The sequence below is a fragment of the Lithobates pipiens genome, unplaced genomic scaffold, assembly GCF_037356315.1.
Source record: "Lithobates pipiens isolate NorthernLeopardFrog02 unplaced genomic scaffold, aLitPip1_a1.2 Scaffold_23, whole genome shotgun sequence".
Taxonomy (NCBI): domain Eukaryota; kingdom Metazoa; phylum Chordata; class Amphibia; order Anura; family Ranidae; genus Lithobates; species Lithobates pipiens.
In genome coordinates this window covers 253869220-253894752 of record NW_027507785.1, presented here as the reverse complement: position 1 = coordinate 253894752, position 25533 = coordinate 253869220, and the positions used below count along the sequence as shown (strand labels likewise).

Here is a 25533-nt window from a genome sequence, read left to right as displayed (position 1 = left end):
TGTGTTAGTGATTAGCAGACTGTACGTCAGTCCCTATACCAATGAAGGACTGCTGCAGTATAGGGCAGCGGTCAGCAGTAGTGCACGGCAACCCTATGTATTGTGGACCGATAGCGGTCCTTACAGAACAGCAGACTGTACTGCACTCAGGCCTATGTACCGTAGCACCCTATACCAAGTTACCAGTCCTTATAAAAACTTTTGTGGACCAAGCAGGTTGTGTGTTAGTGATTAGCAGACTGTACGTCAGTCCCTATACCAATGAAGGACTGCTGCAGTATAGGGCAGCGGTCAGCAGTAGTGCACGGCAACCCTATGTATTGTGGACCGATAGCGGTCCTTACAGAACAGCAGACTGTAACGCACTCAGGCCTATGTACCGTAGCACCCTATACCAAGTTACCAGTCCTTATAAGAACTTTTGTGGACCAAGCAGGTTGTGTGTTAGTGTTTAGCAGACTGTGCGTCAGTCCCTATACCGCTGAAGGACTGCTGCAGTATAGGGCAGCGGTCAGCAGTAGTGCACGGCAACCCTATGTATTGTGGACCGATAGCGGTCCTTACAGAACAGCAGACTGTAACGCACTCAGGCCTATGTACCGTAGCACCCTATACCAAGTTACCAGTCCTTATAAGAACTTTTGTGGACCAAGCAGGTTGTGTGTTAGTGATTAGCAGACTGTACGTCAGTCCCTATACCAATGAAGGACTGCTGCAGTATAGGGCAGCGGTCAGCAGTAGTGCACGGCAACCCTATGTATTGTGGACCGATAGCGGTCCTTACAGAACAGCAGACTGTAACGCACTCAGGCCTATGTACCGTAGCACCCTATACCAAGTTACCAGTCCTTATAAGAACTTTTGTGGACCAAGCAGGTTGTGTGTTAGTGATTAGCAGACTGTACGTCAGTCCCTATACCAATGAAGGACTGCTGCAGTATAGGGCAGCGGTCAGCAGTAGTGCACGGCAACCCTATGTATTGTGGACCGATAGCGGTCCTTACAGAACAGCAGACTGTACTGCACTCAGGCCTATGTACCGTAGCACCCTATACCAAGTTACCAGTCCTTATAAGAACTTTTGTGGACCAAGCAGGTTGTGTATTAGTGTTTAGCAGACTGTGCGTCAGTCCCTATACCGCTGAAGGACTGCTGCAGTATAGGGCAGCGGTCAGCAGTAGTGCACGGCAACCCTATGTATTGTGGACCGATAGCGGTCCTTACAGAACAGCAGACTGTACTGCACTCAGGCCTATGTACCGTAGCACCCTATACCAAGTTACCAGTCCTTATAAGAACTTTTGTGGACCAAGCAGGTTGTGTGTTAGTGATTAGCAGACTGTACGTCAGTCCCTATACCAATGAAGGACTGCTGCAGTATAGGGCAGCGGTCAGCAGTAGTGCACGGCAACCCTATGTATTGTGGACCGATAGCGGTCCTTACAGAACAGCAGACTGTAACGCACTCAGGCCTATGTACCGTAGCACCCTATACCAAGTTACCAGTCCTTATAAGAACTTTTGTGGACCAAGCAGGTTGTGTGTTAGTGATTAGCAGACTGTACGTCAGTCCCTATACCAATGAAGGACTGCTGCAGTATAGGGCAGCGGTCAGCAGTGGTGCACGGCAACCCTATGTATTGTGGACCGATAGCGGTCCTTACAGAACAGCAGACTGTACTGCACTCAGGCCTATGTACCGTAGCACCCTATACCAAGTTACCAGTCCTTATAAGAACTTTTGTGGACCAAGCAGGTTGTGTGTTAGTGTTTAGCAGACTGTGCGTCAGTCCCTATACCGCTGAAGGACTGCTGCAGTATAGGGCAGCGGTCAGCAGTAGTGCACGGCAACCCTATGTATTGTGGACCGATAGCGGTCCTTACAGAACAGCAGACTGTAACGCACTCAGGCCTATGTACCGTAGCACCCTATACCAAGTTACCAGTCCTTATAAGAACTTTTGTGGACCAAGCAGGTTGTGTGTTAGTGATTAGCAGACTGTACGTCAGTCCCTATACCAATGAAGGACTGCTGCAGTATAGGGCAGCGGTCAGCAGTAGTGCACGGCAACCCTATGTATTGTGGACCGATAGCGGTCCTTACAGAACAGCAGACTGTAACGCACTCAGGCCTATGTACCGTAGCACCCTATACCAAGTTACCAGTCCTTATAAGAACTTTTGTGGACCAAGCAGGTTGTGTGTTAGTGATTAGCAGACTGTACGTCAGTCCCTATACCAATGAAGGACTGCTGCAGTATAGGGCAGCGGTCAGCAGTAGTGCACGGCAACCCTATGTATTGTGGACCGATAGCGGTCCTTACAGAACAGCAGACTGTACTGCACTCAGGCCTATGTACCGTAGCACCCTATACCAAGTTACCAGTCCTTATAAGAACTTTTGTGGACCAAGCAGGTTGTGTATTAGTGTTTAGCAGACTGTGCGTCAGTCCCTATACCGCTGAAGGACTGCTGCAGTATAGGGCAGCGGTCAGCAGTAGTGCACGGCAACCCTATGTATTGTGGACCGATAGCGGTCCTTACAGAACAGCAGACTGTACTGCACTCAGGCCTATGTACCGTAGCACCCTATACCAAGTTACCAGTCCTTATAAGAACTTTTGTGGACCAAGCAGGTTGTGTGTTAGTGATTAGCAGACTGTACGTCAGTCCCTATACCAATGAAGGACTGCTGCAGTATAGGGCAGCGGTCAGCAGTAGTGCACGGCAACCCTATGTATTGTGGACCGATAGCGGTCCTTACAGAACAGCAGACTGTAACGCACTCAGGCCTATGTACCGTAGCACCCTATACCAAGTTACCAGTCCTTATAAGAACTTTTGTGGACCAAGCAGGTTGTGTGTTAGTGATTAGCAGACTGTACGTCAGTCCCTATACCAATGAAGGACTGCTGCAGTATAGGGCAGCGGTCAGCAGTGGTGCACGGCAACCCTATGTATTGTGGACCGATAGCGGTCCTTACAGAACAGCAGACTGTACTGCACTCAGGCCTATGTACCGTAGCACCCTATACCAAGTTACCAGTCCTTATAAGAACTTTTGTGGACCAAGCAGGTTGTGTGTTAGTGTTTAGCAGACTGTGCGTCAGTCCCTATACCGCTGAAGGACTGCTGCAGTATAGGGCAGCGGTCAGCAGTAGTGCACGGCAACCCTATGTATTGTGGACCGATAGCGGTCCTTACAGAACAGCAGACTGTAACGCACTCAGGCCTATGTACCGTAGCACCCTATACCAAGTTACCAGTCCTTATAAGAACTTTTGTGGACCAAGCAGGTTGTGTGTTAGTGATTAGCAGACTGTACGTCAGTCCCTATACCAATGAAGGACTGCTGCAGTATAGGGCAGCGGTCAGCAGTAGTGCACGGCAACCCTATGTATTGTGGACCGATAGCGGTCCTTACAGAACAGCAGACTGTAACGCACTCAGGCCTATGTACCGTAGCACCCTATACCAAGTTACCAGTCCTTATAAGAACTTTTGTGGACCAAGCAGGTTGTGTGTTAGTGATTAGCAGACTGTACGTCAGTCCCTATACCAATGAAGGACTGCTGCAGTATAGGGCAGCGGTCAGCAGTAGTGCACGGCAACCCTATGTATTGTGGACCGATAGCGGTCCTTACAGAACAGCAGACTGTAACGCACTCAGGCCTATGTACCGTAGCACCCTATACCAAGTTACCAGTCCTTATAAGAACTTTTGTGGACCAAGCAGGTTGTGTATTAGTGTTTAGCAGACTGTGCGTCAGTCCCTATACCGCTGAAGGACTGCTGCAGTATAGGGCAGCGGTCAGCAGTAGTGCACGGCAACCCTATCTATTGTGGACCGATAGCGGTCCTTACAGAACAGCAGACTGTACCGCACCCAAGCCTATGTACCGTAGCACCCTAGACAGACCAAGTTACCAGTCCTGATAAAGAGCTTTGTGGAACAAGTGAGTTGTGAATGATTAGCAGACTGCAGCAGAAGGGCAGCAGTCAAGTATAATATTCTTTCTATATTTGGAAGAAAGAATATTATACGTGTACAAGCCTATTACCGTACCACTGATACCAGTCCTGAAAAGAACCTTTGTGGAACTAATAGTAACAGCAAGTCTTTAAAATTATCCTCACTGCCTGACACACTGCTTCCTGCCTGTCCCTATACAAATTGGCAAAAAAGAGTAGGCTGGAACGATTAGCTGGAACAGCTCTTTTGTGGACCTGATAGTAACAGCTAATGATGATGATGATGATGATGATGAAGAAAGACTAATCTGGCTGAGCTGTCCCTAAAATAGCAGCATACAGCGCTCTGTCCCTTTATCTAAACTGACAAAAGAAACTCAGGCTGCTGACCTAACACCTATACCAGTCCTGAAAAGAACTTTTGTGTACCAAATAGCTAGCGTTTTCTCTGTCCCTACTCCACACAGGATCCTTTCCCTACAGTGACAGAAGAAAGAATGTAAAATGGCCACCGGATCGGGTGTATTTATAGGTTAGGGGGAATGTCCAAGTGTCCATGAGCTGTCATGTCTCAATTGGTTGTCCTGTAACACATGATAAACGTGTCACGAAAGGTTAAAGTTCTTGTATACATTAAACACGTAAGTCCGCCGGGGCGAACGACGGAAAAAGGCGTTCGAACCCGCGGACGGCGAAAGTCGGAAATTCGCCGCGAAACGACCGCCGGGCGAACCGTTCGGCCATCACTATTATTGAAACAGAAAAACACAAAGGACGTTTATAATTATAGCATGCATCCTCATGTGTGGAATTAATAGGCCACAGTATAACACAGACGAAGGTGCTGAAGCAACAACAATTGGATTTTTTTTAAAGAGCTTTCAACCAAACTTTTTTTTTTAAGTCAGATAGATACATGCCAGGTTTATTATATAACAAAAGATGTTCAAGGTCTTACAGTTAATTTTATTTAGAAAGCAGCCACAACTGAGCAGAAAAACCTGTCCCCTGCCAGCCTTACTGTTAAACTATGTACATACGATCCTATCTTGTGTACGGCCCATAACATGCAAGCAGTTCTCTCTCTCTACAGATGTCTGACACGCTCCTTGGGACTCAGACATGAGCAAAGCTTTACACTCGCTGCTGATAAAATAGCTCTAGCTCTGACTCAACAGGGGCCTATAGAACCATTGTTTCCACACGGTGAACAAGAGTCCTTCTCTACACCATTCTGGCAGGGGACAGGTTTTTCTACTCAGACTGTGGCTGCTTTCTAAACAAAATGAAGACTTGTACACCTTTTGTTTTGATGCAAAGATAGCTGATTTAGCTGTCTTAAAAGCTAACTTTAGTTAAAAAATTTAATTTGGTCTGGGGCAAAATAGACAGACATATTTGGCATGCCCTAGATGTGCATATTATGGGTTGCCTGGCTCTATGGAACCCCAACGTGCCAGAATATTGCAGTATAGGGGCAGGGGGATTGAACGTTTCAACTAATTCAGGACAACCACCCTGCCCTAAGGGTGACTATTCAAATTTAGTTTGGCTGGGGGGTAGATAGTCCATGCTGATTTCTATTTGATTTTTCCTCTGAGCTCAGTGTTGCTATTGCTGTTGCTTCTTATTGTTGCCAGAAGGTGTCACTGGTACCTCTGGCAATAGAGTGGGATGCTGCAGTAATACTGCGCTATGAATGTTTATTTTTCCCCACTCATTCAGTAAAAGGTTTATTGCCACTGGTGCAGTCTAGGGGAGGGCATACATATTTGTGGAGGACTATATGAGTTGCTGGATGTCCTGGGGTCAGAAAGTTTTGCAAAAAACAGGAGGAGAAGAAGTGATGCTTGGGATGGAGTATCAGAGGTGACTCTGTCCTGAGGACAAAGAGATTGTAGAGAGGCTAGGAAAACATTAACAGGTTTACTGAGGCTGCTGCTGTAAGAGATACTACTGATTCAGCTTAAAGGCTGATTGTTGCCTGTGCTGAGGTCTATGGATGGAGCCTGGGAGCTTTCAAGGCAGTATGGGTGTTCTGAATTACCTACCCCTCTCTCCCATGTGTTTTTGTGAGGATCACATATCTATAAGCAGTCTTTAAAGTGGTGGGTGTCCAATTGTTACACATCCCTCAGCTTTCAGCCATGGACTTAGCCCTGGGAAAATGCTAGGCCACCTTGTCTCTGGTGGTACCCCACATGCCTCTGGGGGTCAGAGGGGTGCCACAGATACATCACATTGACTGTAAGTAAAGTCCTTTGTGATCATTTTTAACCACATCACGCCAGACCTACAGCAAAATGACCACAGGGCGGTGGCTCTCCAGTTCTGACTGGACATCATATAGCATCCAGCAGAGCAAACCGCTTGTGTGCACACCTTGGGGCACTGCATCTCCTTTTACAGTAAAGTGCCTATGACGTAGGCTCTTTACCATGTGATCAGCTGTGTCCAATCACAGCTGATCACAGCCTTACCAGGAAGTGCCGGTTCCAGTTCAGCATTTCTCTATTCACTGCTGACAGGGGGATCTGCACTGATAATTGGTGCAGTGCCCACCTGTGATGCCCACCAGTGCCCACAAGTGCCCACCTGTGATGCCAATCGGTGCTCACCTGTGATGCCAATCAGTGCTAATCAGTAATGCCTGTCAGTGCCTCCTCATCAGTGCTGCCTATCAGTGACATCTATCAGTGCGAACCACCAGTGCCCACCATTGCCCATCGGTGCCGCTCATCAGTGCTGCCTATCAGTGCCCATCATTGCCACCCATCAGTACCCATCAGTGTCACCTATCAGTGCCAATCAGTGCTGCATATCAGTACCCATCAGTGCTACATATCAGTGCCGCCTATCAGTACCCATAAGTGCTGCATATTAGCGCCCATAGGTGCCACCTTATCAGTGTTGCCTCATCAGTGCCCATCAGTGGCCATCAGTGCAGCCTCATCAGTTCCCATCAGCGAAGGAGAAAACTTACTTATTTACAACATTTTATAACAGAAAAGAAGAAAAACGTAAAAAAAAAAAATTTGTTTAGCAAAAAAAAAACAAAAAAAAACGAGGGTGATCAAATACCAAAGAAAGCTCTATTTGTGGTGGGAAAAAAATTATAAAAATGTCATTTGGGTACAGTGTTGCATGGCCGCACAATTGTCATTCAAAATGAAAATTGGCCAGGGGTGAATGTGGCCAGTTTTGAAATAGTTAAAAACCTTTGGCTTTAAATTGAAAGTTAATTTGGGCTATAAATTATGAAAGTAAAAGGTATCAATTGTATTGACGTCTGACAGTGTTATAGTTTGCTCCAACCTCTGTCATTGTCACTTCTGGGCAGCTTGGTGTGCAGAAAAATGTGAAGATAAATATTAATGAAGATGTGAAATAAAAAAAGGAATTGATATAGTGAGTAATACTGTATAATTACATTACCCATACAGTTATAGTAATGCAATTATTTTCCCAATAATGGTCCTTTAATGTGGGAAAAAAATAATAAAACAATTTTGCAAATAAGCGATTGTGGAGTGATTAATCTCCTTCATTGAAGAGAAAATGAATCTTCAACATTTTCCACAATGATTTTAAATTGAAGCACTGCTCCATTGTGGGTGATTGATTCTGCAAGTGCTAATAATTTATGTAGTAGCTCTCCGGAAGCTTAAAATACCCCATAAAAGTGAAAAATTGCACATGATTTCAGTAGTAAAACCAAACAATTAAACGTCACCTTCCTAGCCCGAGTCTACCAATAATGGTCCGTACACACGATGAAAAAAATCATAGGAAAAATACCACTTTCTAATCGATCGTACGATCATCTAATCCTCAGTATATAGCTTTTGAGACACGATTATGACAATTCATGTGAAATTATCCGATTGGACAAGCACGAAAATTTTTCTCGTATGATACCCGATCGTACGATTTTCCTTTAATCAGTACAGTTGTCATTTGGAAATACAATACAAATACATTACCTCACTTACAAATTTTTATTCTGTCATACGACAATTTTGATAACTTTAGTAAACTCTTCATTTTCAATATGAGACCAGCATGCAAAAGAAAAAAAAAAAATGGACGATCATTCGTCTGATAATCTCATTATGTGTGCCAGGCATTCGTTCATTGAAATAACACGGGTGTCACAATTAGGAACCACAGCTAGGATCACACAAGCACATGATCAGCAATTAAAAGGGCTCATACATATGAGCATGTCCAGGCATTTAGTGCAGGAATTCAGTGGATCTTTGTACTTGAAAGTCGCAGGTGTTATCTTAAAGCTGCTTGTACAAATCAATGACAGGCTATCAGATGCCATGGCTGTATACCACTGCACATCAGAGTGATTACACACATACAAGGATGGATGAGTGGCCCTTGATATGTCAGGCAGCCCGTCATTGATTTTTTACAAGCTGCGGCTGTCTGCCAACACTTGTGAATCCTGAACATGGAAAAACCATACATTCTTGTGATGTATACTGAATACCTCCGTGTGCATGAGCCCTAACAACTGAACGGAGCAGATCAAAGCATTTTACTTTTCTTAACTGAAATAAACTAATTATAAGCTCTGTAACAACTTGTGCAATGCTTAAAACAAAAAAGAAAAAAAAAAATCTGGGCATTAAAATCACTTTCATCACTCAGTCTGAAAGTTGGAAAACCCAGCAATACATTTCATGCACTTGAACTTGAAAAATAAAATAAAAAAACAGACAGGCAAATATACATACAAATAATCCAGTCATATATTCATATAAAATCACATATGAATATGCATTTGTTTTGATACCAGGGTCATAAAAAGCTGGCCATGCACTGTGCTAATGTTGGCTAATTCCTGATAAACTGGCTAAAATTCGATTAAGGGGCTCCCCTGTTGCCACCCTCCTACCTGACATCCTCCTATTAAAAAATCGACGAGGTCAGGTGAAAAACTGTCAGCGAAACAGTGGCTGCATCCAATCAAATGCAGTTCCTGTTCAGGTAAGTTGACAGACAGTCCCGTCAGCTGTCAAAATATAGTAAGCACAGCGGGACATTCAAACATTTACACACAGCGGGACATTCAAACATTAATGCTAGACAGGATACTTTTAGATTTTTTAGCCTGCAGCATGAATGAAAGGAATCTATATGTGTATGGCCACCTAAAATCTTTACACAGTAGCACTGGGCTTGGGAGGGAAAGTCAGGGATACACTTCTTTGCACATTGCTTTGAGTCAAAAGTTTAAACATGCTTGCTAAAAGACGGAACGCGATGACATCATCAGTGTACAAACATCCATGAAGAAGCTCTAAGGGCGGGGCGAAACACGTCAGAGGGGGCGTGGTCTGGATTGAGTCTGGGCTGAAGTTGCTTTTACTACTGATATCGCTGGGTTTTGTTGGATGTACGACACCTGGAATGCTTCCTTCCAATAGGTTTGAGCTGTGATAAGCTTGTTCCTAGACTGCACTCCAAGCGGAGGTCACTGGATTTGAATAGATACTGTAGGTGCCTGGAGCATCACCCCGTTCCTTTGGTGTGACTTCATCAGGGTGCTGCCTCTCTCTCGTTGTCCGGTCACAGGCTCAAGTTGGTGACCAGATTGTATTGCTTGACTGCACTTCAAAAATGAACACAGCTGCATTTCCTTTGGCAGGAAAAATAGCTCATATAAATGTTTTTCAAATGCGTGCATAGCTCTTTCCCACTACTCTAATTATATTTATAACATATCTCTGTTAAGTAAAACAATGGCATTATTGTTCAGGGATAAAAATTAGGAAAACATGGATAATTTATGGCACACAGAATGGATTTGTGGCACACAGAATGGTATTACTGCTTTGTAGATAATCTAAAATGACGCAGGCTGGTAATTGCTAAATGTTGGTTTGAAGCCATGTCATACTTTATAAATTGTTACTTCAAGCTCAATTAGGTGTTTGACAATTAACAATGTTTTGTATTCAGCAAAGTGATCACACTTGTTTTGTTGTGGATTACTTTGGCTCAAGAACAATGTTTTGGTAGAAAACCATCCAGCTTTTTGGCACTCCAAGGTCATTTCTGTTTTCTCTATAACTACATGAAAGATTAGGTTCTAGCAGCTTCCCTACTGAGAAAAATGTTCCTATGATTTAGATGTATTTCAGTTGAGATTTCTAGAGCCTCATACATGCGATCGGATTTTCTGATGGGAAATGTGTGATGACAGACTGTTGGCGTAAAATCTGACCATGTGTACGCTCCATCGGACAATTGTCGGATTTTCCACGGACAAATGCTGGATGGCAGGTTTTAAAATTTTACGCAGACAAATGTCTGTTGTCGGATTTTCCGAGCGTGTGTACACAAGTCCATTCGGACAAAAGTCCAAAGTACAAACACGCATGCTCAGAAGCAAGGACGAGCTGGAAGCGGTCAGTCTTGTAAACTAGCATTCGTAATGGAGAAATAACATTCATGATGCGGCAAATAATGAAATCTCAAAATGCAGCGCACATTCTCTTCTTCTTTAATGGGGTAATAATGAAGCTGCTTTACTGGTGAGACTGATGAAGTTATTGCAAACAAATTTTCAAAGGCTTTTATTTTCTAGTGATATCAAGAAAAATATTACTATGCTTTTTTTTTTTTTTTTTTTTGGCCAAGTTACCACAACACCATTATCCCGTAGTTTTTAAGATCAAAGATACAACTATGTTGGTGTCCCTTGTCAATTTTACATTGTATTTTTTTAAATGTAACTGCCTGCTCCCAAACTGTCATTTGAAGTAAAACACATAGCCAAGTATTATTCTCCACAATTTTTTTATTGTGCATTAAAAAATGCAAATAAAATTAGACATGCTATCTGCCAATAGAACTTAACCAAAACGTGCATTCTATGCAACCAAAAATATAGAAAATATAACAAGTCAAATCATTATTATTCAACCAAAAAATAAAATAAAAGCCTCATGCATGTGTCCTGCTTCTTAATATAGGGGGTCAACAATGCCAAGAGTTGGTGAAAGCATGGGTCTGTCATCCGGAGATAATTCCACAAAACATCTGGATTATTCTCCAGGAGCTCCCACAGCAAAGGCATATGACATAATTGGTCAGGATTAAAAAAGCAACCAATTTTTGGTCCAAGAACTCCTCCTGTCCCTGGACTGGATTTGGGTCAAAGCAATAACTCCAAGGCCAATAATAAATAACACGTTATTTCCTCTGATTCCGCAGCATGGCTGGTTGACGAACGGCTGTTCAGAAACTAACCAAAAAGCATGAAATTAAAAATGCGAAATGAAAAAGCGCAAAACAACACTCACCAAACTTCTACTAACACAAAATTAGCAGAAGGAGCCCAAAGGGTGGTGCTAAAGAGCTGAAAAACAACTTAGTATGTCACTACATTCATATTGGTTGGCCAACAATTGTGTGCTGTGAGTATGCAAGACAATTTTGGGCCAACACCCTTCTGGCAAAATTCCACAGTTTTGTTGGCCACTAATACGGTCGTGTGTACGAGGGTTTACCCCCTTCTTGCCCAGGACAACTTTCAGCTTTCATTGCTGTCACACTTTGAATGACAATTGTGTCGTCATGCAATGCTGTAGCCAAACAAGGTTTTTATCATTATATAATTTTTTTAAACAGATAGAGCTTTCTTTTGGTGGTATTTAATCACCACTGGATTTTTATTTTTTGCATTTCTTTGAAAAAAAAGTTTTTTCTTAGTTTCTGTTCTAAATTTTTCTAAAGAAGTAATTTTTCTCCTTCACTGATGAGTGCTAATGAGGCTGCACTGATGGTCTGCACTGATAGGCTGCACTGATGGGCACTAATGAGGCAGCACTGATGTGCACTGATAAGGTGGCACTGATAAGGCAGCACTGATGAGCCACCGATGAGGCTGCACTGATAGGTGGCACTGCTAAGCGGCACTAATGGGCCCTGATGGGTGGCACTGATAGGAATCACTGGTGGGCACTGACAGGCAGCACTTGTGGGCACAGATTTGCAGCACTGGAGGGCTCTGTTGGGCTGCACTAATTATCAGGACACTGACGATCAGTGCCCTGATTATCAGTGTAGATGTTCCCTGTGTGGATTTGCCAGCTCTCCTCCTCTCACGTGCTGTCAGCCTAGGAGAGAAATACCAACAAATCCTGTTTACACTGTGATCAGCTGTGATAGGGCACAGGTGGTCACATGGTAAAGAGTCACTGTGATTGGCTCTTAACCCCGATCTTTGATCAGCAGTGTCTTAAGGACACAGCGCCCACAGATTCCTGCCAATGCGAAAATGTCTCACAATGTAAAATCAACACCAATCACATTGTCCTGCAAAATAGATCCATTATCAATAACTATGAGCAATGCCCCGATGACTTCTGTCAATGCTACCATCACAATTGAGAGTCTCTAGCTTGTTGCTGAATGACAAAAAACAACAAGGAGCGCCGACTGATATCATTGGTCAAATACAGTCATGTCATATTTGGTCAATGACATCACCCTGGATTGCACAGAGTCAGAAATTTTGTAGGATTAGGGTCAGGTGTATGTTTAATAAATTACACCAAGCAGGTGCTAATGATCATCAATTTAGTGTAGGTTGAAAAACAATCATTAACTGAAACAGAAACAGCTGTGTAGGAGGCTTAAAACAGCCAAACTCTGCTACTAAGGTGAGGTTGTGGAAGACAGTTTCATGTCACAAGTCAATCACCATGGCAAGACTGAGCACAGCAACAAGACACAAGGTAGTTATACTGCATCAGCAAGGTCTCTCCCAGAAAAAGATTTCAAAGTAGACTGAGGTTTTAAGATGTGCTGTTCAAGCTCGTTTGAGGAAGCACAAAGAAACTAGCAACATGGAAGGCCATAGGTACAGTGGTCGGCCAAAGAAACTTAAAATGGTTGTATAGTCTTTTTTTGAACTTTTACCTACAGGTAAGCCTATAATAAGGCTTACCTGTAGGTAAAATTAATATCTCCTAAACATGTACGTTTTAGGAGATATTTACATTTCATGCAGCGCATGCGCATGCGCTGTTAAGACACGGCTGAAGATCCGTCAGAACTGCCAGACCTTACCGTGAAAAAGACTCCCACGTGCATGCGTGGGAGGTACGTAACACAGCTTCAGTCACTCACAGCGCCGGAGCAGAAATACCCGGAAGATACGCCGAGGCAACATATGAGCTCCCTTGGCATGCATTGAGTGAGATACTTGTGCCTCGTTCTAAGGTCAGCATTTCATAATGAGCTAGTTCTATCTATACTAGCTCAGTATGCCTTTGCCTTGCAGTTTTTTTCTTTAAAAAAAAAGTGTGGGTTTACTACCGTTTTAATGCAGCAGACGAAAGACATATCATGCTTACTTCCCTTCAACATCAGAAGTTATCTAGCAGTGCCATCAGCACAGGTGGAAACCAGTGGGACCCAGGTACCCCCATCTACTGTCCAGAGAAGTCTGGCCAGAAGTGGTCTTCATGAAAGAACTGTGGCCAAAAAGCCATACCTCTGACATGGAAAAAACAAAGGGTAAGCGACTCAACTATGAATGAAAACATAGGAACTGGCATGCAGAAAAAAATGTGGAGCAGATGAGTCAAAATTTGAATCATTTAGCTGTAGCAGGAGACAGTTTGTTCACTGAAGGGTTGGAGAGCGGTACAGTAATGAGTGTCTGTGGGCAACAGTGAAGCATGAAGGAGGTTCCTTGCAAATTTGAGGCTGCATTTATGCAAATGGAGTTGGGGATCTGGATTAATGATGTCCTGCAACAAGACAACAACCCCAAACATACAACCAATGTCATTAAGACCTATCTTCAGCGTAAAGAAGAACAAGGAGTCCTGGAAGTGATTGTTTGGCCCCCACAGAGCCCTAATCTCAACATCATTGAGTGTGTCTGGGATTACACGAAGAGACAGAAGGATTTGAGGCAGCCTACATACTCAGAAGATCTGTGGTTATTTCTCAAGGTTGGTTAGAACAACCTACCTTCCTTTAAAAACTGTGTGCAAGTGTACCTTGAAGAATTCATTCTGTGTTGAAAGCAAAAGGTGGTCACACCAAATATTGACTTGATTTAGATTTCTTGTCTGTTTAGTTTCCATTTTGTTAATTGATAAAAATAAACTTTTTATACTTCTATATCTGAAAGCATTCTTTCTTTACAGCAGTAGTTCTCAACCTTTCTAGTGCCGTGACCCCTTGATAAAATTTCCCAAGTTGTGGGGACCCCTAATAGTAAAATTATTTTTTTTAGCGTAGGTTGTCAGCACCCAAGGGAAGACAAGTAATTTGCACCCCTGACCCACGGATATTTAGCACTCTTTGAGTTTCTTCCACCTGTACAGTATTAAAACCCCTTATGGTGCATTTTAGAGTGTACCACTCTTTCTCATTGTTCTCCTTTCTTTCCCTTTTATCTCTCTCTATCCCAATTTCTTGTTTTTTTCCCCCCATCCCTCTCTCTAGCCATCTTTCTTGTTCTTTCTTATATTCTTTCCCTTTTTCTTTGTTAGTCCCTTCCATGTATTCCCTATTTTTATTCCTTCTCTTACTCATTGGTGGAGGGAATGGGATGAGTGGCAGTGCTAACAGGAAGTTAGGATGAGTGGCAGTGCTGGCGGGGATTTGGGATGAGTGGCAGTGCTGGCGGGGACTGATCAGCCAACTTAGGTGCTCTTGATTAAGGTCATCTGCTGATCTGAGAACTATAGTGAGGACTTTTAATGCCAACTATAATCACAGGTAGTGTTACTGTCTCCAGCTTTACTGTGTCTCTGACTTTGTGGTCTCGTAGCAGTGACACCTATACCCAAATCAGGAGATAGGGTCTCCTCCAGCCCCTCCCACTTCACTTTCCTCACCAGTCAGCTGACCTCTAGTCTCTGCACCCCAATCATACCGTGAACTGAATGGACGGACGGCTGCGAAAAGGCTGAGTGGGTGTCCACAGGCTCCAGAAACAGCCCAGCTGGGTGGCTGCAGGCTTCAGGGACAGCCCTGCTGGACAGCCGCAAAAGGTTGGGTGAGCGGTGCGGGCTTCAGGAACAGCCCAGGATTCGGTGACCCCTGGCAAATAATTATTTGACCTCCAAGGGGGGCCAACCCAAAGGTGGAGAACCACTGCTTTACAGCATTTTTTCACACTTGTATAAGGCAGGGTTCTCACCTTTGCGAATTTGATGCGGGTATCCCCGCATCCAATTTGCATATCAGGGGAATGTTACCGTCTCTCTATGGAGCTGGTTTACATACCCCTGGGGCGGCTGCGGAGTGCACTGCACAGAAATGCTGTGCGTCTTTGGCTCTGTTTCAGGGCTGAATTCAGGCAAAGATTTGGCCCTGATTCATCCCTGAAATGGAGAACAGGGACACACAGCATTCCTGTGCGACCCACAGCAGTTTTAGGTGTGAACTGAGCCTCAATCTTTTGCACAGTATTATATATTGATATATATAATATATATATATATATATATATATATATATATAGTTGTTATTTTCAGTTGTTTAGACGTGCTCTACTATTCGTGACCTCATGGACCATAGTGTGCCAGGCTTTTCATTAATTTCATGTTCATCATTATCAAAACAATGAACATGAAATTAAGCAAGCTCTGGGAGGCAATGGAGAACAGAAAAAACCCTGGTGTGCTATGGTCCATGAGGTTACAAAGACACGTCGAAACAACTGAACAACTATATATATATATATATATATATATATATATATATATATATATATATATATATATATATACACATTATACACATTACGATCCCATTACTAGGCTTATGAGCTACTGTGCCCCATGATTAGGTTCTTGGATTAGGGCCGTTTGGCAATGGGATATCTACATACTCATTACAGTAAAACATATTTATATATTGATAAAGATACTGAACCTGTGATTCTATTTTCCTATTTTATAAGTTATATGTTATTTTATTTACGCATTTAGGGACCAAAATATATATGTATTTATATAATAGATGTCTGCAAGTTTCTATATGTATCAAGACATTGTCCCTGCGGTTTCAGTTACCTCTCTTGGAGCCTCAGTCTGGATGAATTCTTCATAGATTTTCTTGGCTTTCAGGGCCATTTTAGTTGGAGACTTGATCTTCTTAAACTCCTCACAAGCAATCCAGAATTCAATATTCTCCTCGCTGAATTCCATCTTCAGAAAGCTTTGGAATGCAGAAAGTCCATCTATACAAAAAGAAAAATAATATGACACCATGCTGTTTCCAACAGAATCTAAAGTGGCTCAAAGAATTTCAACAGCAACAATACCAGAAATCACTCTCCATATACCTCCAGATTAGATTAAACCATACTGCCAGTCTAGAGGGTCACTACAGATAAAGAAGATAAAAATGTGCAATCGTTTCTATGAGCTCACGAGATTAAAGCCGAGCTATTAACAATCCTATTGTACTATCTGTGGGTACACATCCCATTGCACATAGAACTCATACAGGCTATCATTTTTTTCTTCTTGGGAAAAATCCTTCTGCTGTGTCAGTTTACTGGCTGTTATGCTGGTCCACAGGCTTTAACCACTTGCTTACTGGGCACTTAAACCCCCCTCAGTCCCAGACCAATTTTCAGCTTTCAGCTTTCAGCGCTGATGCACTTTGAATGACAATTGCGCGGGCATACAACACTGTACCCAAATGAAATTTTTATCATTTTTTTCCCACAAATAGAGCTTTCTTTTGGTGGTATTTAATTACAGCTCGGAGTTTTATTTTTTGCTAAACAAACAAAAAAAGATGCAAAAAAAAAAATCATGTTTAATAGTTTGTTATAAAATTTTGCAAACGGGTCATTTTTCTCCTTCATTGAAGTGCGCTGATGAGGCGCCACTGATAGGCTGCACTGGTGGGCTCTGATGGGCTGCATTGGTGGGCACTGATAGGCTGCATTGGTGGGCACTGATAGGCTGCACTGGTGGGCACTGATAGGCATAGTTAAGGCGGCACTAATAGGCACAGATAAGGCGGCACCGATGGGCACAGATAAGGCGGCACTGATGGGCAAAGATGGGCACAGATAAGGTGGCATGGATGGATGGCACAGATGGGTGGCACGGATGGGTGGCACGGATGGGCACTGATAGGTACCACTGATAGATGGAACTGATGGGCACTGATAGGTGGCACTGATAGGTGGCTCTGATAGGTGGCACTGCTGGGCACTGATGGGCGGCACTGCTGGGCACTGGTAGATGACACTGATGGGCACGGATATGTGGCACTGGGGTGCAGCACCTTTGTTGAGGCAGATTGTGGGCACTGCTGGGTGGCACTGTGGGCACTGCTGGGTGGCACTGCTGGGTGGCACTGTGGGCACTGCTGGGTGGCACTATGGGCACTGCTGGGTGGCACTGATGGGGGGCACTTACTTTTTTTAATGTGACACTGGCAGGGGGCAGGTGGGCACTGGCAGGGGGCAGGTGGGCACTAGCAGGGCTGGCCATGATCGGGACTGATGTCCCGATCACGGCCGCCGGTGATCGGCTTTTTTTTTTCTCCTTGCGCTGACAGCGCGAGGAGGAATAATAGCCGATTACCGGCTCCGTTATATCACATGATCAGCTGTCATTGGCTGACAGCTGATCACGGGATAAGGGGTCGGGATCGACCCCTTGCACGGATCGGTGATCAGGCGAGTCTCGTAGACTCGCCGATCACAAAGCGCGCTGCGCGCGCCCCTCAGGGGGCGCGCAGGGCGCTCGTGCACGGGACGTCTATTGACGTCGTCCCGGAAAAGGAGATCCGCGCTGTAGCCGTCATTTGGCTATAGCGCGGATCTCAAGTGCTTAATAATTAAACCCAAAATAATTATGAAGATCAAAACTGCATCATTTTCAGAAGCATAGCCTGTAATGTCAATATACTCGCTTCCTCCACTGGTCCGGCTATCCTCTACTCTTGCTACCTTCAGGCGATCCCTGAAAACTCATCTCTTCCATTTCCATCAGCTCATTCCCCACAGTTATAACCTTTTGTACCACCTGCCCCACCCTATTAGATTGTAAGCTCTTCTGAGCAGGGCCCTCTTAATCCTCTTGTATTTATTGTATTGTAACTGTATTGTCTCCTTTTTATATTGTAAAGAGCTGTGTATATTGCTGGCACTACATAAATCCTGAATAATAATAATAATGGCAATTTTGAGTCGGCTTTGACAGACAGCTTGGCTCACTGTTGTGGTGTGTTATTTTAATCATCCTTGGATTAAAAAAAAAAAGAAAATAGACTTTTAGGAGGTGGCAGGATCGCTTCCTTAACCACTTAAAGACTAAGCCTTTTTCTGACATTTGTTGTTTACAAGTAAAAAATCTGTATTTTTTGCTAGAAAATGACTTAGAACCCCCAAACATTATGTATTTTTTTTTTTAGCAGAGACCCTAGAGAATAAAATGGTAGTCGTTGCAATATTTTATGTCACACTGTATTTGTGCACATGTCTTTCAAATGCATTAAAAAAAAAAAAGCTTTAATGAATAAAAAAATTAATAAAAGAACAGTAAAGTTAACCCAATTTATTTCTATAATGTGAAAGATTGTCATGTCATGTTCACTTTAAAATTCCGTACGCTTGTGGAATGGCGACAAACTACAGTACTTAAAAATCTCCATAGGCTAAGCCTTAAAAAGGAGGCCTAGTGCTACCCTATTTACATATGTGGGCTTGACTTATGTATGCGTTCGTTTCGGCGCGCAAGTTCGGATGGACCTGGAGCTTTAAAAAAAAAAATTCTTATTTATTTTACTTTTCATTTTATCTTTTTGCATTGCCCCTTTAAATTATTTTTTTTCCACTTCAGAAAACACTGTATAGAGACTTATTCAACTTTACATTCATTTACTGTCTCCTTCTCAGTTTCCCATCATTGTTGTATTTTCCCAAAACGTTATTTATTTTTAGTTTTCCTTAATTATCAACATTTTTTCAAGATTTAAATGTTACGATTTTATTCGCTAATGTTACTTTTTGTAACTGTCTTACAAAATTTATATTCGTCCCTCCTCCCACCTGCTTCTCTCCCTCCCACCCTCACCCCCGCCCCCCCCCCCCCCCATTTGGTCTGTTCTCTGCACTCTTTATTATTTCTGGGCCTACACAGACCCTGACGCCCTCTGTCATCTTTTCTAAGTATTTCTCCAAGGTTTTAAAATTTTTCCATCTTCTCCAGGTACTGTTGTATCTTCCTGGTCATCCTTTTTCTCTGCTGCATAGATATTCCATTCTGCTGTAGTATTCTATTCGCTCAAACCACTCCCTTACATCTGTTTTTTCTGTACTTAACCACTTCTTTGTGATTATTCCTTTTGCACCCTTCAGCAATATTGGAAGTAACTTTTTTCCGTATTGTTTATTTGGGACTTTTGATTCATGGAATATACACTGCAAGCTGTTAGTTACCTTTTCTCCAGTTATCTCTTCTATATATTCCAGGATTTCCTGACAATATTGCTTAATTTTTGGGCATTCCCACCAGATATGTGTCATTGTGGCCCTCTGTTTACATTCCCTCCTACATAGCGGGGATTTTGTCCGGTGTCAGGTACCATCTTGACAATAACTTATAGTTCATTTCTATTGTGTTTATATCTGTTACGTAATTATATACTGCTCCTATAATTCTCTCAACTTGTTGGTACTCTACTTTCGTACCTATTTCTTTTTCCCATGTCCCTATATAGGGGGGTATTTCTTGTCCTTCCAATTCTGTTAATATTCCATACACTTTAGATATACCGTATTTCAGTGGCGTTTGTATACCACAGAGTCTTTCCAATGGATTTAGGTTCTTCCCATCTCTAATTGGTTGAGGCAATGTATTTACCAAGTGTTTTAATTGAAAGTATTCCCAATCACTTATATTCCATCTATTTGTTTCCTTTCGTTCCAGTAGTGTTCTCATCTTCCCATGTGTAATGTCCCTTATTTGTACATTCCCCATTCTATCACCAAAAGGTGTCCCCTTCCCTGGGCCAAAAATGTTTTTTTCCGGTGAGTGCAATTAGTGGTGAATTATATACCCAATTTTTTGTCGATATAGTGTACCCCATATTTTAAATACTTTTGTAGTCAAATCATGAGCCTCCAAGTCTAATGTTCTGTGCGCTTACGTGGTACCCAGATATTTATGTGTATTTACCTAATCCACTTTTTTTGCTTTTTTCATTAACTCATTCTACCATTCCTGAAATAATTACTGACTTATAATATCTGTTTATATCTGGTGTTGTTAAACCTCCGTGTTTTTGTTTCCTAGTGATTAATGCAAATTTTAGTCTCAGTTTTTTGTTTTGCCAAATATATTTTATAATTTTTGTTTTTATTATTCTGAAAAAAACTTTGTGCGAGTTCTTCTTTTTTTTCTACTCCTATATTTAATATTTCTGTTTTGATGGGGTTTATTTTAAAATTCAAGAGTTCACCATATTTTTTTATCACTTTGATTATGTTTGGCAATGTCACCCTTGGGTTGGTTACATACATCAGGACGTCGTCCACGTACGCCGCAATTTTAAGTTCCTCTTCCCCCACTCTCGCCTCTTCTATGTCTTGATTAGTCCTTAAGGTCGCAAGGAAGGGTTCCATCGACAGTACGTAGAGGAGTGGCGAGAGTGTGCACCCCTGTCTCGTTCCATTATACATTTCAAAAGATGGTGACAGCTTCCCATTTACTTTAACCATTGCCATGGGCCGATTATACAGGTTTTTAATTCATCGCATAATTTTAGGTCCAAGACCTAGGTGTTGAAGTGTATCCATCATAAATCCCCAGTCTACCCTGTCAAACGCTTTTTCTGTGTTGATTGACAGGAGTAGTTCTGGGGATCCCCTATTTTTCCCCTTTTGTAACATTAACACTGTTTTTATGCTATTATCTCTTCCCTCTCTACCAGGTACAAACCCTGTTTGTTGTGGATCCACCCACATTGGTATCAATTTTTTCAATCTCATTGTCAGGATTTTTGCATAGATCTTCATATCCACGTTCAATAAAGCTATGGGCCTGTAGTTAGAGCAGATGGTTTTATCTTTTCCCTCTTTGGGTATTATTGTAATGTGGGCTAGTAGTGACTCTTGCCTTCCATAGGCAAAGTTTAAAAAATTTTTTTACAGGTTTTACAGGTTACATATTTAGAGTCACAGAGGAGGTCTTGTGCGACACCATTTACATATTGGGGCACGACTTATATATGCGTTCGCTTCTGCACACAAGCTCAGAGGGACGGGGCACTATACATTTTTTTTTCTTATTTATTTTACTTTTCATTACTTCTTTTTACACTGCCCCTTTAAAAAAATGTTTTGATCACTTTTATTCCTATTACAAGGAATGTTAACATCCCTTGTAATAGAAATAAGCATGGCAGATTCTCTATATTGAAAGATCTGGGGTCAAAAAGACCTCAGATTTTATTAAGTAGGGGGATATAATTAGCTTTAAAAAGGTCACCTAATTGTGCTGTCAATTTTATTCCTAAGGCCGCGTACACACGGGCGGATTGTCTGCCCAACTAAGTTCGTCAGACAATCCGACAGACAGTCCGTCCAAATTTTGAATGAACGGACTTGACCACACACGATGAACAGACAGTCCGCTGAAAACTTGCGCGATGACGTGTACAGCACGTACGACGGGACTAGAAAAACGACGTCCAATACACTGCAATGCAACCTTCGGCCGTGCAAATCCTTTTTGAGCATGCGCCATACTTAGTCCGTCCAACTTGCCTACACACGAGCGGACTGTCCGCTGAAACCAAGTTTGGACGGACAAAATTACGGAAATTCCGAAAGACAAAGTCCGGACTGTCCGCTGAAAAAGTCAGCTGAAGCCCACACACGAGCGGATTGTCCGCTGAAACACGGTTCAGCGGACTAAGTTGGGCAGACAATCCGCCCGTGTGTACGCGGCCTAAGTAGCCCACTTCTTTCTTTTCACCACTTGAATGGTAGGTTGGCCTGAATTGCTCTCTGATCTTCTATTGGTAAAGTTAAATTTAATATCTCGGATTTGGTCATATTTACTTAAAAATTTGTTAATTTCCCATATTGTTTTAACTCCTTAAATCAAAGAGCAACTGAGTAGGATGCAATATAAAGCACTTTCCTGGACTGGCAAGATAAACGCAACCAAAATGTTCATATTGCCTATGCTAATTTATACGTTTCAAATGATCCCCATCCCCCTCCCACAGACGTACTTTAGAAAATTAAAATCCATGATCTCAAAATGTATTTGGGCACGTAAACAACCGTGCATCGCATACAATACAATAGTTAGAGAAAAAGACAGAGGGGGTTTAGCAGCACAAGATGTGAAAAAATATTATGAAGCGATTGTGATCTCCAGAATAGTAGATTGGACTCACAATAAGAAGGAGAAGAGTTGGGTTGAGTTAGAAATGAGGTTAAGTAGAATAGACATAGGGAAAATGATATGGATACCGTCACAGTATTGAGATTTAGGACCAAACACAAACACTCTGACTAAAAATTCATAAAAAATTTGGGATACAATAAATAAGAGACACAGATGGGATTATAATTCACCATTAATACCACTGTTAGACACAATTTTTTTCCCACCTGGGAAGGAGGAATACACATATTTTAGTAGGTGGGCTAATAAGGAGGATATTAGATTGCAGGATGTGATGGAAGGGAATAGAATATACACTTATAAAGAAATATACACTTATAAAGTAATGACCACTAGACAAATGGAGACATACTCAAATACAACACTTCGCACAAACTCTATCACAGCCACTATGAGGAAAGAGACAGCTGAGACCCCTAGAGAAACTACTGGAGTCCCCCCAAAGCCTAGAGAAAAGGACATCAAAAATATATTAAATATTGGTGTGGGAGGCGGACCACGAATACCCATCCTTTCTAGAAAAATGGGAAAGGGAGATAGGCCCCTTAAGCAGCGACGATCATAGGAACAAGATAATAAGGCTTGCTCACTTTGTAGCAAAGGATATGCAAACAGTCAAATGTTGTATCAAGCTCCATGTGAGGTGGTATGTAACCCCACAAAGAGCACATGGGTATAGAGGAGATAACCCCCCAATTTGTTGGCGGGGCTGTTCTGCACTGGGGGCTTTCTCACATTTGTGGTGGGAGTGCCCCAAAATACAAAATTATTGGGATAAAATAATAGAAGCAATTTTTGATATAACGGGTGAAAGGATCAAAAAACAACCATGGGTATGTCTGTTCCATGATACAGAAAAGGGGGTGACTCAATATAAACTGAGTTTAATCCCTTACTTATTGAACGCAGCAAAAGCCTTGATCCCACGCTTGTGGAAAACTCAGGAGTCCCTGACCATGAAAGATTGGATTGAGAGGGTAGAGTGGACAAGAACCATAGAAGAGTCAATTCACAGGATAGAAGACACAGGGGGGAAATACCATAAGATATGGCATCAATGGCTGGTATTTAGGAAATTGGAGAGGCACCTGTGGTTAATGGAGAGATAGTGTTAACAGAGAGGAAAGGACGTGAGCGAGACGGGAAGGGATGTGTTTTTTTTTGTGGTTTTTTTTTGGAAGGAGGGAGGGATAGGGATACTGAGGCAATAAATTTAATGGGAATAATAATAATGAATGTAAAATATTAAATGTCTGTAAAACATAAGAAAATAAGAGTATCACATGAGGGAATTCTTCCATTTTGTTTAATGTTCTGGGGTGTGGAGCACCAGTAGCTCATACACATATGTTATTCCATTCTAGTGTTTGGATGTTTGCCCAAACATTTAGCATGTTCAGCATAGGTGAACATGACAGCTTCCTGCTGTCCTGAGTTGCTAAGAAAGCAGTAAGCGTCTGCACCCTGCGCATCGTTATCAACTGCTGACATTACCTGGCACATTCCCTCTAGTGGCTGGGAATCCCCAGCCATGCAAACAAGGGTGCAAGGATAAGGGATGAGATCATTGTCTTAATATGGCCACATATAACATTGACCAAATATGATTATACCTATTTTCTTATATTGCCAATGACTGTTTAGGGAACAGGTTATTAAGTGTGTGTCATCTTCGTGTTAAGGTGGTCTGTTTTTTCTTTCAACGGGCGACAGGCATCACGATTGATATAAATATAATTATACATTGTGGGATTTTTTTATTTGTAATAAAGGATTTGTCAGAAACTGTGCTTTTGTGTTTATTTACTTTTAACTTTTTATGAAGGGGTAGGGGTACTATGTGCACCTTACTTATTCCCATATGGGAAGCCATTGTCCCAATGCCCCTTATTGTTCAAAGTGGCTTCCAGATGTCAATAAGCCCCCCACCTGCAAACTCCCACAGCCACAGGTCAGGGAAAAAGGCTTACCATGTTGAGGGAATGTGGTCTGGTATAATTCAAGAATGGGGGCTGCATGTTCAAATGCTCCCCTTTCCTGGCCTGCCAAGCTGCATGCTTGTATAAGGGTATGGTGGTGGATTTTTGAGGTGAACCTCTTGATAGGCTAAGTATTAGACATTTGCGATTTGTTTCGTACAAATCTCAAATTCGTACGAATTTCCCAAAATTCGTACGTTCGGAAGGATCTGAAATACGAATTGCCATGCGTCCGAATTCTGTACGCAATACGAACTTTTGTTTACGAATTTCGGATTTCGGATCAGTTGTCGTCGCATCGACGACTCAGTCATTATGCTTATTATGAGGGGCTCCCACCATCCCTGTGCTATGCTGACTTCCTCCTGGGGCTGTACCTCTGCTGTGCTCATTATGAGGGGCTCCCACCATCCCTGTGCTATGCTGACTTCCTCCTGGGGCTGCTTATTATGAGGGGCTCCCACCATCCCTGTGCTATGCTGACTTCCTCCTGGGGCTGCTTATTATGAGGGGCTCCCACCATCCCTGCGCTATGCTGACTTCCTCCTGGGGCTGTACCTCTGCTGTGCATATTATGAGGGGCTCCCACCATCCCTGTGCTGTGCTGTCTTCCTCCTGGGGCTGTACCTCTACTGTGTATATTATGAGGTGCTCCCACCATCCCTGTGCTGTGCTGACTTCCTCCTGGGGCTATACCTCTGCTGTGCTCATTATGAGGGGTTTCCACCATTCCTGTGCTATGCTGACTTCCTCTTGGGGCTGTACCTCTGCTGTGCATATTATGAGGGGCTCCCACCATTCCTGTGCTGTGCTGACTTCCTCCTGGGGCTGTACCTCTGCTGTGCTCATTATGAGGGGTTTCCACCATTCCTGTGCTGTACTGACATACTGAACACAGCAGGGGTACAGCCCCAGGAGGAAGTCAGCACAGCACAGGGATGGTGGGAGCCCCTCATAATGAGCACAGCAGAGGTATAGCCCCAGGAGGAAGTCAGCATAGCACAGGGATGGTGGGAGCCCCTCATAATGAGAACAGCAGAGGTATAGCCCCAGGAGGAAGTCAGCATAGCACAGGGATGGTGGGAGCCCCTCATAATAAGCAGCCCCAGGAAGAAGTCAGCATAGCACAGGGATGGTAGGAGCCCCTC

The 25533-nt window shown here is 42.9% G+C and overlaps 1 protein-coding gene across 1 annotated transcript in view; it reads right to left on the bottom strand.

Moving 5' to 3' along the window:
* RGS5 (regulator of G protein signaling 5) overlaps nucleotides 1-25533 on the bottom strand; it is a 178725-nt gene that overhangs the window by 34509 nt on the left and 118683 nt on the right. The window contains exon 4 of the mRNA XM_077453043.1: nucleotides 16035-16201. Coding sequence (XP_077309169.1) covers nucleotides 16035-16201 — 167 coding nt within the window. The remainder of the gene's footprint in view (nucleotides 1-16034; nucleotides 16202-25533) is intronic.